This window comes from Zootoca vivipara, chromosome 3 (genome assembly GCF_965207765.1).
Source record: "Zootoca vivipara chromosome 3, rZooViv2.hap1.1, whole genome shotgun sequence".
In the NCBI taxonomy this organism is placed as follows: Eukaryota; Metazoa; Chordata; class Lepidosauria; order Squamata; family Lacertidae; genus Zootoca; species Zootoca vivipara.
In genome coordinates, this window is record NC_142586.1 from 97389410 (window position 1) to 97407717 (window position 18308).

The window sequence follows — 18308 nt, forward strand, 5'->3', positions numbered from 1 at the left end:
TGTAAATTTTTGACTTAAGTATGTCAGTGCTCTGGCGTGCTCTGGTCCATGGGGTCATGAAGAGTCGGACACGACTAAACAACAACAACAGGTATAATGGACCGAGGCCATTTAGGGCTTTAAAGGTCAGCACCAACACTTTGAATTGTGCTTGGAAACGTACTGGGAGCCAATGTAGATATTTCAAGACCGGTGTTATGTGGTCTCGGCGGCCGCTCCCAGTCACCAGTCTAGCTGAAGCATTCTGGATTAGTTGTAGTTTCCGGGTCACCTTCAGAGGTAGCCCCACGTAGAGCGCATTGCAGTAGTCCAAGCGGGAGATAACTAGAGCATGTACCACTCTGGCGAGACCGTCTACAGGCAGGTAGGGTCTCAGCCTGCATACCAGATGGAGCTGATAGACAGCTGCCCTGGACACAGAATTGACCTGCGCCTCCATGGACAGCTGTGAGTCCAGAATGACTCCCAGGCTGCGCACTTGGTCCTTGTCACTGAAATCGTTCAACAGAAGGAATCTATTGATTTAATGTGTGTGAAAATTGTATTATGTGCATTAATTCCACATCTTGGTTTTGACTAATAAAGCTTTATCAGGACCCGAATACCTCAAGGACCCTTTCTCTCCATGCAAACCTACCTGGATGTTGTATTCGTCATCAGAGGCCTATCTGTGTGCCTTCTCTGAAGGATGTGCGAAGTGTAGCAATATGAGGACATGCCATCTCTGCTCTTTCTGCCGCTTGCTTCCAGTTCCCAGACTAATGCATTTCTATTTACAAAGGCCTTTAACTGTTAATCAGGATGGAATTTGGTTGTGGTTTTTTTTGGCATATTTAGTGCTCATCTTTTAGTGGCCATTATTAGGATTTGTCATTTTATATATATATTTGGATGAACATGGAGTCTAAATGTATTTCATGCTGTAAGTTGTTTTGGGACACTCTTCTCTGTGTGAAAAGCAACATAATGATGATGATGATGGAATTATTGTCATTAGGGAAGGGCTTTCATGCATTGCATTTGTTATATTACTAGCTGCTTTGGGCTTCCTTTTGGAAGGAAAAGCAAAGTATAAACCTGAAATGAGAAGCACAGTTTTTACATAGGGAGCTGTCACTGCTCCATTTAGCTTGATATTCTCTCTGCTAGCAATGTGGAACTTAGTACCCCCCAGACATGGTTGCACCCCAGTTCCCATCTGCCCAGCCAGCATGGCCAATGAGCAGGGAAGAGAGGATCTGGAGTCTAACAACTGATCATTGACCAGCTCCCTGTCCCTTCTCTATGCTCACTGGCCAATTGGAACTTCAGAATTCCAGACATAGGTCTTTTCCAGCTCTTCCGGGAGGTGCGCAGTGTAGAACCTGGATCTTCTACATGCAAGGCATGTGCACAGCACCACTACTGAGATATAGCTCTTCCCCTATTTTATCGAATACAGTGGAACCTCGGTTTATGAACACCTCGGTTTACGAATTTTCGGTTTACGAACGCTGCGGACCCATCTGGAACGGATTAATTCACTTTCCATTACTTTCAATGGGAAAGTTCGCTTCAGTTTATGAACAGACTTCCGGAACCAATTACACCCATGCTTCGGGTTAAGTACGCTTCAGGTTGAGTACTCCGCGGACCCGTCTGGAACGGATTAATCCACTTTCCATTACTTTCAATGGGAAAGTTCGCTTCAGTTTATGAACGCTTCAGTTTATGAACAGACTTCCGGAACCAATTGTGTTCATAAACCGAGGTACCACTGTAGTCACTTGCAGTTAATCAAAAACAGCAGAAACTACAGACACATTGTGGTTATTTAAAATGTGTTATCTGCAACAGCACTTAGAAAGAAGAACAGTGCTGGAGTGGTAGAGACAGCAGTCAGCAGAAACCACACTTGAGGTTGGGTCCCTATCTGCATTTTTGGTGTCTGAATTTCTAAGCATATAAATTTGAGCAATGGACAGGCTCTAGCCATTGCAGTGCCTTTTTATTTCCTAGTCACACTGCAGGGAGACAGAAGGGGTGGGCTCAACATGCTCCTGCCATTGTTTAAACTTAACCCTATTAACAGTGAAATATGTTTGGAGGACAACATCTAATCCAAGTTCCAGCATACCTAATTAAAATTAATCTTCCACCACTTACTGCACTGATTTTTATTACCGTCATTTGGAACTTACAAATTAAATAAGGTGAGCAATGACTGTGCCATTCATTCTCCAAATTAGTATTTATGGTATAACTGTGGAACATTATTTTGCAAATGACCGTTTTACAGTATCTGCTGTTATTGCAATGGACAGCGATCATATTTATCTTGCGTCTGTTCCCCAGAAGGTCTCTATTTGCAAGCTTATATTTGGGATAATAAAGCTACAATTATTTCTTTCGAAGCCACCCGGCTGTTTCTTTAATGCTAGATTTGTTCTCCTCCTGCTTCCAATCAATAATTGCTCTCCTGCTTCCATTTAGCCTTGTGATTAGGGGGAAACCACATACAGTACATGGCCAGAACAAAACAAATGCATAAACAAGCAAACTCTTCGTGTACTTGTAGTTTGCTTCTAGTTTAATTAGCATAGGTGGTAGAACACATTTTTCATCCAGTGTTCTATGAGATCAATACAGATTATACTCTTCTTTCAATGTCAAGGCTGAGAGTGCAGTCTGCCAGGAAGTTTTCGTACACAAGGTGCACGGAAATGAACAGGAGTTGTGCAAAAACTACTACTGTAATACTGTTCAATACCTGTTCATCTCTGTGGGAGCTGTGCAGGAGGCTTGCTTGCCCACAGGGTACATCCTTTTAAAGGCACAAGCTGGATAAGTGGCAATCAGTGGGAAAACTCAGAATTCTTAGGAAACCAGTAAAGGTGGATGGCCGCCTCTGTGTGCCCTCCACTTCATGGGGAGTATGGAGGGGAGTGGCAACACAAGAACAAGCCTTTTCAGTGGTGGCTCCACATTTGTTTTCTGCTCACCCCAGGGATGCTCGCCTGGTGCCATCATTACTTACCTTTAAGCACCAGGCAAAAACATATATTTCCTTCGGCTTTTAATTATCTGTGGGTTTTAGCCCTGCCTTTGAAAAATATGAATGTTTGATTGTCCTCTGTTTTGTTTTATGCTGGTTTTACTGTATGTGTTGTTTGTTTATTGTTGCAAATTGCTTTGAGCTACTTTTTTTCTGGCGGGGTGGGGGGAAAGGCAATGAATAAGTTAAATAAATAATACAGAAATAGTAATATTTTCTTGAAAGACAGCTTGCCCAGCATTACTAATGGTTTTCTGAAGTGCACAATCAGAGGGACATGTTAGGTGCTCCAGATACTGCGTGTTAAGTTCATGGAAGACAATGAAGACATGTGAAGGCAGCCTGGTTCAGGGAAGTTTTTAATGTTTGAAGTTTTATTTTGTTTTTAGTGTTCTGTTTGGAGCTGCCCAGAGTGGCTGCGGAAACTGAGCCAGATGGGCGGGGTATTATTATTATTATTAGTCCAAGAGACCCAATCTGTGTCCTCCTGCATGAGCTCAGTATGTGAGTTCCTAGAACAGATCTCAGAAGTCTCTGGAACACAACTGGCTCACCAAGGAGAGAGCACACTGGTTTTCCCCAATGTTTTCCCTGATGCTGGAGAATTTGAAAACAATTGCGCTAAAGGGCTATTTCCTCTATAACCAGCAGTATTTACTCTGCTGTTGGATGGTGGTTAATGGGTTTGGTTTCTTGAGCTACGTATGTAGAATGAGTTGCATTTGGCACTGTTTTATTCTTCCTAGCTTGCTCTTTCTGTCAAGAGTCCAGACTAGATGGAGGCCTTCTTATTCTTAAAGGTGTGAGATAGATCTTGTGCAGCTTACCTTCACAACAGCACGAGTTAGTTCTTTATTGTCTCCATTTTACAGATAACGGACTGAGACTGAGAGAAAGTGATATGCTCAAGAACATGAAAGACAATAGGAAAAGGAGACCACAGAATATAAAAGATCTTCTGATTGCCCTTTATCAGCAAGCTTTCCTTTCACCCGATAAAGGTTTCAGGCTGTGAAATCTTTCTAAAAAGGACAGAAATTGGACTTTTTGTTAAAGCAGGAAAGGAGAAATGTGTGGCATTTGCGATTTCACACATTCATTCATTTTAGTGCTGGGACCAGCATGCTCATTTCCCATTAAGACAGGAAATGAAAAAGGCAGTGCTGAATGGCTTATAAGAAATATTAACCTAATAGTAATCTGTTCATTTAAAGCAAGGGAGGTAGACATGAGACGAGATGAAATGTACACTGTAGAAAAGTAACATTGCAATAGTTGTCGTAACTTTTAAGCACTATGCAAGTTCCTAACACTGCACTGCATTACCTTTAGCTACAGAAGATGAGCTGAAAAATCAGTCAAACATATTCAGAGGAGACATTTTCTGAAAAGGAAATTAATGGGTTGTCATCATCTATGAGCCAGAAAAGCAGAAGGCATCCCATGAGGAAATGCTCCAACTCACCGTAGCATCATTAAAATGATATTTTTCATTAATCAGACTCATACACAGAAGTTTTTCACATAATCGTGTCTTAGAAGCAATCTGCAATCATTTTATCTGCAAATAATTAAGATTTGATATTGATTGATGCTGGAACTTGGAAGCTAGTTTCATCTTTAAAAGAAATTTCAGACACAAGAACCCAGTTTTCTCCGATTCAGTTTTGAAAAGTATTTGCGGTTTACAAACCCAACACTACATCAGTTCTGGCTGCAACTGTCCTATAGCTTGACTCTTGGTGGGAACTAATTTTATAGTGTGAATATCATATAAACAGTAGCTTCAGGATGGATTTTGACAACTGGGAATGAATCATTACCTGAGGCATACTTACACTACAGACTTACAGTTCATGCATATTTACTTGGAAGTAAGCCCCAATGAGATCAATGAGACTTGTTCCTAAGAAAATATCCACTGCAGCTACAAACTGGTTTAATAAGCGTTCCTTTTCTCCAGGGAGCGGCAGTTCTTTGACTTAGGGATTGCTAAGAGAATTCTCAGCACTCTTAACAAACTCTGTTTCCCATGATTCTTTGGGAGAATACCAGACACTTAAACTGCCATAGAACCATGCTATTTTGACATGCTCTTAAAAGCAAGCCACATGGAGATTTTCATATTGCATATGACTGTGAGATTAAACATAAAACAATCAGATTTCCACACCAATTTGGAAATCTGGGGAAGCACAGCAATTGCAGTGTTTTGCTTAGTCATGTGAACAGAGACTATTGCTTTCCCAAGAGTAGCATTCTGAATGTGGAAAGCTTTTAACGTATTTTTTGCAGGCCCAATCTCTGAGCAGTGTGAGATTCCAGTGGTTCCAGGTGCACTTACCCAGGGTCTGTGTTTATTTTTGGAAACAAGGCACAGCGGAGACTGCGGTGTCTTTATGACATATGGTTTATTTACACGTATATATAACCTGAGCCTAGGAAGGAGGCTTTTTGTCTTAATGGCCCAACAACCAGGCTATCACCGCAACACAGGAGACTTGTTGTTGTTGTTGTTTAGTCGTGTCCGACTCTTTGTGACCCCATGGACCAGAGCACGCCAGGCATTCCTGTTTTCCACTGCCTCCCGCAGTAGGAGACTTAGCCTGGTTTAATTAGCTTTTGACACTTGCTAACTCTCGGGGATTAGAAGTGTCTAGTACCCAACACCCCCAATCTTTCTAACACACCCAAATAGAATATGTCAAATTAGCAAGTATGACGGCCAAAATAAGAAATATAGATGGAAAGATAGTAACAAGTGAGTGGGAACAATTTGAAGGGTATTTAAAACAAACTGGCATTAAGATAAATCTACAAACAGGGATAAAGCTGCCACCAGCAGCAAACAAAAGAAAGGAATAATTAGAGGAACAAGTTGTTTATTATTTGGATAAAGGATTTGATTTAAGATATTATTTTAAGATTTAAATTGATAGTTTTGGAATCATTTAAGTATGAAAATTGCCAAAATGGGATGTAAGTAGACTCGGGAAGGGAGGAACGGGAAGCCGAATTTATGACAGTGTTATCAACATAAGATTGGTCCCCCCCCCTCGTTTTTGATGGTATTTTGATGGTATTTCTTTTTTCTTTTTCTGGACTTCCCCCCCCCCCATCCTTTTTCTCGCCTTATGTTCTCCTTTTTTTTGTTTTGTTACTTTTTTGTATCTTTTCTTGGTTATATGGTATTATGATGTGATATGATGAAGTGAATGTAATATTAAGTTGAAAATCTTAATAAATATAATTTATATATAAAAAAGAAAGGATTGTGAAAAGAAAAGAAAATCAATGGAGAAGAATTTGTAATTTGTAATTGGATGTTAACGAAAGATAGGTTGGGAAGTCTGTATTAGATTTGATAGGATGGAAAAATGTATGCATAATGTATACGGTACCATAAAGAAGGCTGATCGCCAAAGAATTGATGCTTTTGAATTATGGTGCTGGAGGAGACTCTTGAGCAGGCATAAGCAACTTTGGCTCTCCAGATGTTTTGGAACTATAACTCCCATGATCCTTAGCTAACAGGACCAGGGATCATGGGAGTTGTAGTTCCAAAACATCTGGAGAGCCAAGGTTGCCTATGCCTGCTCTTGAGAGTCCCATGGACTGCAATAAGATCAAACCTATCCATTCTTAAGAAAATCAGCCCTGAGTGCTCACTGGAAGGACAGATCATGAAGCTGAGGCTCCAATACTTTGGCCACCTCATGAGAAGAGAAGACTCCCTGGATGTTGGGAAGGATTGAGGGCAGAAGGAGAAGGGGACGACAGAGGACGAGATGGTTGGACAGTGTTCTCAATGCTATCAACATGAGTCTGACCAAGCTGCAGAAGGCAGTGGAAGACAGGAGTGCCTGGCGTGCTCTGGTCCATGGGGTCACAAAGAGTCTGACACGACTAAACAACAACAAATGTATACTGAATAGCTCATATGCGTATATATATTTAAAAAATTCTAACACCCATTGGCTTATAGAGGTCAAGCACTCACAAACTCGTAATAGTAGGGTGTGGACCTGCCCTATGGCAAACAACAGCTGAACACCAATGTGGCCTTGGTAAACACAATTATGGTGCAAACTCGCACATTTATTTATATTTTTGCAATTGCATGTATTGAGTGAAGTATGATGGCCAACATGAAAATCTGAAGCAGGAACTCCCACCACCAAACTCAACTCCCACCCCACCCCGCGCTCTCCTAAACACTGCACCCTAATGCCAGCGCCCTGGGCTCTTGCTCAGCACCCCATTTTGCAGAACATCCACCTGTTCCTGCTAGGTAGGCGCGCGCGCGCAAAAGGACCACGTACCCAAAAGGGGCACCTACTCCTGAGCCACCCCCAGTGGGTCCCTTCCTTCCCGCAGCCCCGGAGTCAGACCCACCCGAGGGAACTTTTTAACCCTTCCTCTCCCGGGCCTTGGGCGCACACGCACGTCGGCGTGGGCTGTGCGCTCTTGGCGTCGCCGGCGCCGCCCGCTCGCAGCCAACAGCGCTCTCCGCCCTGCCCAGCGAGGCGGGCCCGGATGCTCGGCCTTAACCCTTCAGCTTCCTCCCTCCGCTCCCTTCCCCCACCGCCGAGCGAGAGGGCCGAGGAAGTGTCGGAGCCGCCTGGCACCCTGTTGTGGTGCCCGGCGTGGGTGGCGTCAAGGGCAGAGGCAGCGCCGGCAGCAGCGGAGAGGGCTGGGCGCTCCTCCCCTTCCCCAGCCCGGCGTCGGCGGCAGCACAGGAGGAGGAGGAGGAGGGCGCAGAGAGAGCGCAGACATGGCGGCCAACATGTACCGAGTGGGAGGTATGTGGGGCTGGCGCGGGGGGTCCTAAGCGCAGCGGCGCCCCCTCGGCTCCCGGGTTTGTCCTTGGACGCCGAGGAGGAGCAGGAGGGTGGGCCTGGCGCCGGAGTCCCGTGGGGCGAAGGAGTGCGGCCTCGCGGGGAGAAGGAGTGCGGGGCCGGTTCTCGGCCGGGCCGGAGCGAAGGGGCGTGTTGAGCGGAGCCGAGCCTGGCGCAGCACCCGCCCCCCGCGGGGAACCCAGCCTCCTCCTCCGGATGCTTAATTTCCCACGAGGGATTCCACGGCCCACCTGGCCACGGAGGTGGAATTTGGGGGAGAAGCCCCCCGCGCCGCGGCCTCTCTTCCGCGGGAAAGCGGGGGGAACCGCGCTCCCCGGGAATGGCAGTCTCTGCGCTTCCCAAAGGGGAGCCTGCCCAACTCTCCCTCCCTTCCCCATCAGTGGAGGTGGAGGGAAGCTTCCCGACCCCCTCTGACTAGAAGAAAGCTCTCCCTTCGCCCCTGGTGTTTGGGGACTCTTTCAGGGGCGAGGGAGACGCACGGCGCACCCCCTATTCTGACATCATGTGTTCTGGGGTTCACCTCCCCAACCAATTCAGCGTGGTCCTCAGCGCCCCCCCTATTTTTGCCCTCATGTGAAAATTGGCACAAGGTCGCAGGCCTCTCTTTTGTCCCATGGTTTCCAGTGGGGTTGCTCCAAAGCAAGTGGAGTGGATAGGAAAAAAGGATAACTGGTTTGTAAAAGGATGAGCGGTATAGAGACTGGATAGGGAGAGAATTCTCCTTTTCGTTATAACTGAAACTGGGGAGACGGTGGCCCCGTCCCCAGTTAAATTATATGGCAGTGCCAACCTAGCAGTTCAAAAGCACAGCAAAGTGCAAGTAGATAAATAGGTACCGCTCTGGCGGGAAGGTAAACGGAGTTTCCGTGCGCTGCTCTGGTTCGCCAGAAGCGGCTTAGTCATGCTGGCCGCATGACCCGGAAGCTGTACGCCGGTTCCCTCGGCCCATAATGCGAGATGAGCGCCACAACCCCAGAGTCGTCCGCGACTGGACCTAACAGTCAGGGGTCCCTTTACCTTTAAAGGTACCTAGGTAGCCATTTCTGGAAGTGGGATGCTGGACTTGATGGACTTTTGATACGATTTTGAACCCCGAAGGGTAATACTAGAGGAATCTCTGCTTCTTAAGTGCCAATTCACTCAAAATGGCAGCACTTATTTTCTCTGTGTGATTGGGCAACTTGGGTGTGGAGAAACTCAAATCTGAAATGGCCATTTAAATGGGAGGGCCACTTTCCTCTACATAGCTGCGCACACACAGCTGTCTGTGAGGGAATAATGTCTGCTTGGGTGAACCAACTTTTAAGGCCTGGTTCTCAGAATCAACCTCATGAGGAGCATTTTGTTGTTGTGAGGTTGAAATGGGCAGGAGGAGAAAAACCATGTACACCACCTTCTGATCCTTGGAAGAAAAAGGTGGCATGTAAATTAATAAATAACATTTTTGAAGTGCAGATTTGGGCACAAGTGATGGGAATAGACCACCAGAGTGTCCCCCCCTCCAGAAAGCTAACATGTCAGGGAGACAGCATGCCAGACTGTCGCCATTTTGTAAGTACTTACAGTGGTACCTCTGGTTACGAATGCTTTTGGTTATGAACGCTTCGGGTTACGAACTCCGCTAACCCAGAAGTAGGTGCTCCTGGTTGGGAACTTTGCCTCGGGATGTGAATGGAAATCGCGTGCCAGAGCCGCGTGTGCAGCGGGAGACCCCATTAGCGAAAGCTTGCCTCAGGATAAGAATGGTTTCAGCTTAAGAACGGCCCTCAGAACAAATTAAGTTCATAACCAACCATTTGCTGTACTGGCAAATCCAGATACCAATAAGTAAGTACTGGCAAATTTAGGCTATACAATTAAAGTAGATTAGGTGCTTTTGGCCAAGAAAATACAAATAATAATAATTGAAAGTATTTTGTGGAAAGAATGGTGTTGGGGAAAATGCAGGGGAAATAGTGATATTGTATCATAGGGTTGCCATATGTCCAGAATTTCCCAGACATAATCCAGAATACTGCAGTCAGAAGCAGAAATCACTAAAAATGTCCAGCAAAATCCGAACGTATGGCAGCCCATGTTGTCGGTAGTGTCGTTTGGGGCGATTTTCCTTTAAAAAAAGTTGCACAACTTTGCCAAAGGAGAGCTCAACAGTGATGTATAACCGCCACATGGATTTTGTGCAAACAAATCTGGATGAATAAACAGGTTGCCTGGAAGACCCCTAGAACCTTTCTCCCCGGCACTATTTAAAACAGAAGCGAGGAACCTGTGTCCCTAAGTGATGCCAACTCTCATCAGCCAGCAGGGCCAGTGGTCAGTGATGATGGGAGTTGTAGTCAAGAAATACCTGGCCGGCCACAGGTTTCCTCTCCATGTTTTAAGGTATCAACATAAAGATTATTCCAATAATAAAGGTTAATAACACGAATAAGACGACTGTCTGTTTGGAAGAAGGTGCATAGCAGTTGAGTGGAAACTTTGGCCCTCTAGATCAGGGTTTCCCAAACTTGAGTTGCTGGGAATTCGACCTGGAACCTTCTGCATAAAAAAAGAACCGTGTGCTGAGGGAGAACAGAAATGGAGGAGGACAAGGCAGCCTGTGCTTGAAGGTTGGGAGTGCTGAAGTCCATCAGAGAAGACAGGAACAAAGAGGCAAGACTTTTCCTTCTCTTGAAGAAGAAAAATAAGGGAGTAGAGGGCTATGAGGAAGTTTAGGGTCCGGTTGAAGGGAGCTACATCGTCACAGCACTGCAACAAACACTGAAACACTTGACCTTCTGCTTCTTCCAGAAGGGAAAATCCATGGATACTTTTGACCCCATTGTTGGCCTTTCTAGCATTCAGTCATTGGAGTCCTACCTGCAGCCTGAAGTGTTACATCCTGGACTCTGATTTAGTACATCACCAATGCTTTGTGAAGACTAGGCATGTCCCCCAGAATAATAATAAGTAAATAATTCAGAGAAGCATAGCACACGTGATTCCAAGGATGAGCCGAAGGATACATAGCTTGAGTGGTGTGCCTTTGCACTCATTTTTTGTGTTAGATGTGCAGTCTTCCTAGGAAAACACTGAGGAACAACAAGTTTTTCCTGTTTCCTGTGGAAACTGGCAGTGCCATTTGGCAGGCTCTTGTGACACCATGGAGTCACCCTGCCCACTCCACCCACTCTGTTTTATGGTGTGTGTTTTTTTAAGAAGGCAAAAAGACTCCAGATAAGCGCCCCAGGTTCCTGAACCCTACCGAAAATCAAAGAAACAGAGAAAAAATACCTGGAGCGCAATAGGGGGATGGAAGGGCCAAACTTAGTAATTAGGTACAGTATAGGTGTTTTAGCCTTGAGATTCCACCAGCTAAGAAATTAACTGTTGGCTTGAGTTGCACAGATATTTTATATTTTTGTACAAATGCCCCTTATTCATGAATCTCAGAAAAACTACTCTGTCTTTACGGCATCATTGCTCTTTAAAGATTCAGTTTGGCCCAGTGACATCTTACCATATGAGGTAGGTTAGGCAGAGAAAGACAGCGAACTAAGGTCACTCAGTAAGCTTCATGGCTTAAGTCGGGATTTGAACCCAGGGACCCAGGTGGCGCTGTGGTTAAACCACTGAGCCTAGGGCTTGCTGATCAGAAGGTTGGCGGTTCGAATCCCTGTGACGGGGTGAGCTCCCGTTGCTTGGTCCCAGCTCCTGCCAACCTAGCAGTTCGAAAGCACGTCAAAGTGCAAGTAGATAAATAGGGACCGCTACAGCGGGAAGGTAAACGGCGTTTGCATGTGCTGCTCTGGTTTGCCAGAAGTGGCTTTGTCATGCTGGCCACATGACCTGGAAGCTATACGCCGGCTCCCTCGGCCAATAATGCGAGATGAGCGCGCAACCCCAGAGTCGGTCACGACTGGACCTAATGGTCAGGGGTCCCTTTACCTTTACCTTTACCTCCCAGGTCCTAGTCAAACACTCTAACTAACCACTACACCACATTAGCTCTCATTAGCCACAGGTGTCTTAGATAATGATAAGAATGCCCTGCCTCTTAATTCTCAGTCTGAGTGGTGGAGTGAGGTATGGTAAGATGCTACCTGTTCACATGTATTATTTTAGTTGCTTTTGACTTGGCAAAGCATATCCTGTCTTTCCTGGCCCTTTCACATCAGGAGAAATTGGATGGGCGGTTGCAGTAGTTCTGTGAGGCTCTTTCCAATAGAGGGAACATAATAATCTGGGTGTCCTTTCTCCTGTGTTGTAAGAAAACTTGCAATGCTATTGCAGCTGCATTTTTCATGTTTTCTAGTGCCAGGAGACTTGCAATCATGCTACAGTCTTCTTTACGGTGTGGGAAAGTGAAATCTTAGGGGAAAGGCGGAGGCATGGCCACTTACCAGCTCACCTGTGGGGTAATTTTATCTTGCTCTGGGCAATTGCTTAATTGCAACTTTGCATTCCTTGCCAGCAGGAGAAAGGAACTGGAGTTGTTACCCTGTCCTAATTGTGAGCATCTCGGCCATTCTCTTAACGATTAATGAATGAACTTCCTCAGCAAGCAAACTTGTTTTCTTACTTTAATTCTTGCAAAAGTGTGTTGTCTTCTCTGTCCCATAAGCCTGAAATGGCAAATGATCCTTAACTTTTCAAAGGGGAGCATTTATTCAGCGAAGTGAGTCAGATATTGCAGTTTTCTACACAAGGGCTAGGTAATCTGTGGCCCTCCAGATGTTGGATGTTGATGGGAGTTTGAGCCCAGCAACACCTGGAGAATTGCCCCGTTCCCTACCTGTGCTCTACACGCTTCACCTGAAAACAGTCCCTCTTGAACTCAGTGGGACTTAACACACACACACAATAAACACATTGTCAATCTAAGAAATAGTTGGATCTTTAGGGGATGCACAATTATACTTCCCTGTAAATACTAGTATGTGTGAAAAAACGGGCCGAGTTTGAAAACGTCTGCAAGTAGGATGGTGTGCGATTGTTTCAGTATTTCAAGACGGGTATGGAAAGGCTTGTAGGTAGTGCAGCGTAGGGGTTAGAGGTTGAACTAGAACCTTGGGAACCAGGTTTCAAGTCTGAGTCACTGGATAACCTTGGGCCAGCCACTGACTCTTAGCCTAACCTACCTGGCAGGGTTGTTGTGACCCTGGCTGGGTCGGGATGGCATGGGGTTGGGGGACCAACTCCCTTCTCTTGCTGGGGCTCAGTTAGTGCCAGTGCCTTCCGTTAAGAGTTTGGGTGTAATCCTTGACACCTCCCTTTCCATGGAGGCGCAGGTTGCAGCAACAGCCAAGGCGGCATTTTCCCATCTTTGCCGTATTAAGCAGTTGGTCCCTTACCTTTCCTGCCCCGACCTGGCTGGACTACTGTAACTCGCTCTACCCTTGAAACTGCCCCAGAAATTCTAGAGGGTGCAGGATGCTGCAGCGAGGCTCCCCACGGGATCCTTGCCATGGGAACATATTCACCCAGTGCTCTACCAGCTGCACTAGCTCCTGGTGGAGTATAAGGCCAGGTTTAAGGTGCTGGTTTTGACCTTTAATGCCCTATGTGGCCTAGGACCCTTGTACTTACAGGACCACCTCTCCTGGTGTGTCCTGCAGAGGACCCTAAGGTCCATGAATAATAATAGCTGAAAGGTCCCGGGCCCTAAGGAAGCCAGACTATCCTCCACCAGGGCCAGGGCTTTTTCAGTGACTGCTCCGACCTGGTGGAATGTTCTGTCCCATGAGACTAGGGCCCTGCAGGACTTGATCTCCTTCCGCAGGGCCTGTAAGACAGAGCTATTCCTCCTTCCTGGCCTTCAACTTGAATTAGCCTGATCCACTATTCCCTTTTCCCCTTTCCTCTTCTATGAAGAAACCCTTTCTGGGACCCCGCATTTAAATTCTTCCCTGGTCTCCTTGCTGGCCCTAGTAGGACCAACTTTGCCAGTTAGCCCTGGTGATCATTTGATGTCTACTGACTGGTTCCCCCCCCCCCAAAAAAAAGACCCCTGAATTTTTGAATTTTATTGATATTGATGCTACATTTTATATTGTATTTTATGCTTTTTTATGTTGTTTTTAAGTTGCATTTTAATCAATGTTTTATATTTGCTGTTAGCCGCCCTGAGTCCGGTTTTTAAGCTGGGAAGGGCGGAGTATAAATAAGAAATTATTATTATTATTATTATTATTATTATTGCATAAGGAGATGCAGGGGCAAACCATGTATGCCACCTTGAGCTCCTTGGAGGAAAAGTGGGATATAAATGTAATAATAATGATAAGGCTGCCTTTCAATTTAGAGATGGATCTGTTGAACATATTTATTTTAGGGCTACAGCGTTCAATTGATCACAAGAAACTTATACAGATAGATACGGAGATATATATCTTTTAAATAAAACACTTTAAAAGCTGCTGGTAGTCAGTACCCTCTTCGAAGAAGCAGTCTCCCTTTTTTTCTCTTCTGCCGGTGGGAATGCCTCTCCTAAGTTAATGCCCGCTGCAGCTTTGTTTCTTCTTGAAACAAAGAAAGTTGTCTTGTTTCAGAACCATTGTTTTAGATGCATGCATATGAAACCAACGCATTCATTTAACAAAAACTTATACTTTTAATCAGCTAGAATTTCTTTAGTCCTATATTTTAAATCTCATCAGTCCTATTTTCTTCATCTCATCGTTGAGCTGCCATGGCATCGTACAGGGTTAGCCAATGTGGTTCCCTCTAGAGCAGGCATCCCTAACCTTTGACCCTCCAGTTGTTTTGGACTACAATTCCCACCATCCCTGACCACTGGTCCTGTTAGCTAGGAATCTTGGGAGTTGTAGCCCAAAACATCTGGAGGGCTGCAGGTTGGGGATGCCTGTTCTAGAGGTTGTTGGACTCCAGTTCCTATAATTCCTGGCCAATGGCCATGCTGGCTGGGACTGATGTGAACTTGTTGTCTGAACGACACCTGCAGAGCAAAATGTTGGTTACCCCGGCAATGGTCTTTGAAAACATCTCTGCTTGGCCACGAACACACTAGATGGCCTTGAGCAAGAACTCTCTTTAATCTCAGCCCTTCTACTCTTTGTCTTTCCAAACTGAAATATGGGACTGATGATGTTAACGCTGGCTTTGTTGAAATAATATTCCTCCGTTACTCATCCTCTCCCGTGCCTTGTATCAATCCTCTCTCGTTTCGTGTGTTTCAAGTTATGGTTGTGAGGTTTTTGTTTTTTTTAAAGTGAAAGTGTTATTGCTTTATTTTTATTTTTTGTAAACCTCTTTGAGGTTTTCTATCTACAGTCAAATGGCATATAAAATTTAAGAAATTAAAAAAAAATTGAAAGGAGATGTAGACTGCTGCTCAGCCTTGTAGGTCTATGACTGACCACCCTGTGATCCTCGGATAAAGGGTGGTATATAAACATAATTAATTAATTAATTAATTAAAACATCTAGGAAGACAGTGGTGGGGAAACTTTTTCTACAAAGGATAGTTGACTCCTAAGGGATGTCATTTTGGTGTTGCAGCCATTGGTGGGTGAAGCTGGAACAAAGGGAGGGTGGAGGTTGCAATATTTAGGGTTGCATATTGCACTTTCTGTCTTTCTCTGCCCAGTAATAGAGGTTTTCTGCAAAATTTTCTCATGCAAATTAGGCTTATTTTTATAGTGTAATTTCCATCAGCAAATTTTCATTCTGCCTTGAAAATGTTTCTATGCAATTTAGGCTGATCTGCACCAGGAATTTTTTTTCCAGTTTGTGTTAGAAAACTCCCTAGAGAGTGATCTAATTTGTCTTGAAACTGAACATTTTACAGGGGGAAATGAAGCATTTGGCAGGCTGGGGCATGGGGTGGAATTGCTCGACATCATTGTTGCCATATTTTTGCATTAAATTAGGGATGCGTGTGGCCTATGAGCTGCAGCTTCTTGTTTTCGGTATGAGAAGACCTGAGAGCAAGGGACACTCCTCAGAAGTAGGACCAAATCTCGCAGGTAGAATGAATCTACAGTCATACCTCAGGTTGTGTCCACTGCGGGTTGCGTTTTTCCGGGTTCCACCACATGTGCAGAAGCGTTCTGCGCGCTTCGCACATGCGCAGAAGCGCTCTATCATGCCTTTGCGCATGCGTGAAAGCGCCGCTTGGGTTGCGGACTTTTCGGGGTGTGAATGGCACCCCAGAATGGATCAGGTCCGCAACCCAAGTTACCACTGTATTTATTTCGCTCACTGACCAGACTGCTCACAGGTAGAGCACTCACTATGCATATAGTAAATCTCCAGATTGAGTTGCTTGGTGGCATGAAAAAGTTCTGCCTGAGACTTTGGAGGGCTGCCACCTGTCAGTTATGGGATGGACGGACAAAATTGTCTGAGGCTGTTTTCTTAAAGTGTTGCGTGTTCCACCAAATCACAGAGACAAAGTGAAAAAGGCAAAGTGACTAACTAGACATGGAAGCAGATCTTCCTTTTCCTCAAGGGCAGGGGTCGGTAAAGTTTTTGTGGCTTGGGCTGGTTCACGGTCCCACAGACGCCGCAGTGGACTGGAGCGCATGCGCAAATGTATTTTCTGACACTCCTTCTGGCACGTAGGAGGCGTGCACAGCTTCCCATTGGCTGCAGGAGCTTCCTGTAGCCAATGGGAAGCTGGCCAGCGTCGTGGAAGGCTGTCCCCACTCTGCTCTGTGCCAGTTTAGTGCAGTGCACAGGAGCCGACTGAGCGGGCGGCGGGGGTCCATGCGCTGGTTAAACGACCCTCATGGGCCGCTTGTGGGCCGCCTTAGGTTGCCGGCCCCTGCTCAAGGGCTACTGCATTAGGTGACTGGGTGTATCAACAAGCTCTCTTCTCTGATTCATTTAGGTCCTGAGTTCCTACGAGTGCAATGCTGTGTACGCTTAACTCAGGAATGAGTTTTACTGGATATAATTGGATATGCTTCTGAATGAACATTCATAGAATCAGTAGTTTAGTGCGGCCAAGCCACACTCCCAACATCAGTGCTGCTATAGCTTACCTCGATGGCATTAGGCAAGGCTACACAAATGCACCAGTGGAACCAGCTCTCTTCCTGGTCTACCTGCACAGCTCCCTATCCAGGCCAATGCCATCCAGATAAGCGGCAGTGGCACTGCTCCATCACACAGCTTGGGGTGTGGGCTGTGAGCTGTCCCCACCACCTACATTCCTGCTGAAGTCTAGTTAAAGGATACCGAAAAGCTGGAATGTGTCCAGAAGAGGGCAACCAAAATTGTCAAAGGCCTGGAAACGATGCCTTATGAGGAACGGCTTAGGGAGCTGGGTATGTTTAGCCTGGAGAAGAGAAGGTTAAGGGGTGATATGATAGCCATGTTCAAATATATAAAAGGATGTCATATAGAGGAGGGAGAAATGTTGATTTCTGTTGCTCCAAAGAAGCGGACATGGAGCAATGGATTCAAACTACAGGAAAGAAGATTCCACCTAAACATTAGAAAGAACTTCCTGACAGTATGAGCTGTTCGGCAGTGGAATTTGCTACCAAGGAGTGTGGTGGAGTCTCCTTCTTTGGAGGTCTTTAAGCAGAGGCTTGACAGGCATATGTCAAGAATGCTTTGATGGTGTTTCCTGCTCGGCAGGGGGTTGGACTGGATGGCCCCTGTGGTCTCTTCCAACTCTACGATTCTATGAAAGTCTTGCACAACCTGATTATTATTATTCAGATCACGAGTTGTCCAATCAGCGTGATGTTCCTCCTAGGGGGTCATGACCATTTCTTAAATTTTCAGACCTAAAGTCTTCCCTGGTGCAGTGGTTTGGAAAAATGCAGGAAGTCGCTTGCAATGGCCATGGCTAAGCCTACTTCCTTTCAGACATCTTGCATGAGTCACGATGGATAAGGAAATTGTTTTGGCTCTCAACTCTCCCTTGCTGTCCTGCACACTCCTTTGTTGACGCTGATAGTAAATGTCCAGGTTAAACATTGCATTTGCTTTCCACTCTTTGGGGTTCAATCTCTTGAGTATTACTTTTTATTGTCTGTGTTGGTCCTACAGAAACAATGTTTATTTTCCTGCTGGCTAACTACTTAAAGATTATTTAGAGATGGGAGACATGGGGTGTGACCAGAAATTGAGAAATTGTTCTTCTTGTGTGAACTGTCATTTCCTAATTCTAACAGAACACAAGATGTTTGATTTTAGCTTCTTTCTCTTTTTTCAGTCGAGTAATCTAGAACCCAGGTGGTGCTGTGGGTTAAACCACGGAGCCTAGAAGGTCAGCCTAGGGCTTGCAGTTCGAATCCCTGTGAGGGGTGAGCTCCTGTTGCTCGGTCCCAGCTCCTGCCAACCTCGCAGTTTGAAAGCACGTCAAAATGCAAGTAGATAAATAGGAACCGCTGCAGCGGGAAGGTAAACGGCGTTTCCGTGTGCTGCTCTGGTTCGCCAGAAGTGGCTTTGTCATGCTG

General features: G+C 45.5%; 1 protein-coding gene across 1 annotated transcript in view; it reads left to right on the forward strand.

Moving 5' to 3' along the window:
- The first annotated feature begins 7502 nt into the window (after positions 1 to 7502).
- The window catches only part of MTA3 (metastasis associated 1 family member 3), an 80273-nt gene continuing 69467 nt past the window's right edge, over positions 7503 to 18308 (forward strand). The window contains exon 1 of the mRNA XM_035111219.3: positions 7503 to 7836. Within this exon, the coding sequence (XP_034967110.3) occupies positions 7809 to 7836 (28 nt within the window). The 5' untranslated portion in view covers positions 7503 to 7808. The remainder of the gene's footprint in view (positions 7837 to 18308) is intronic.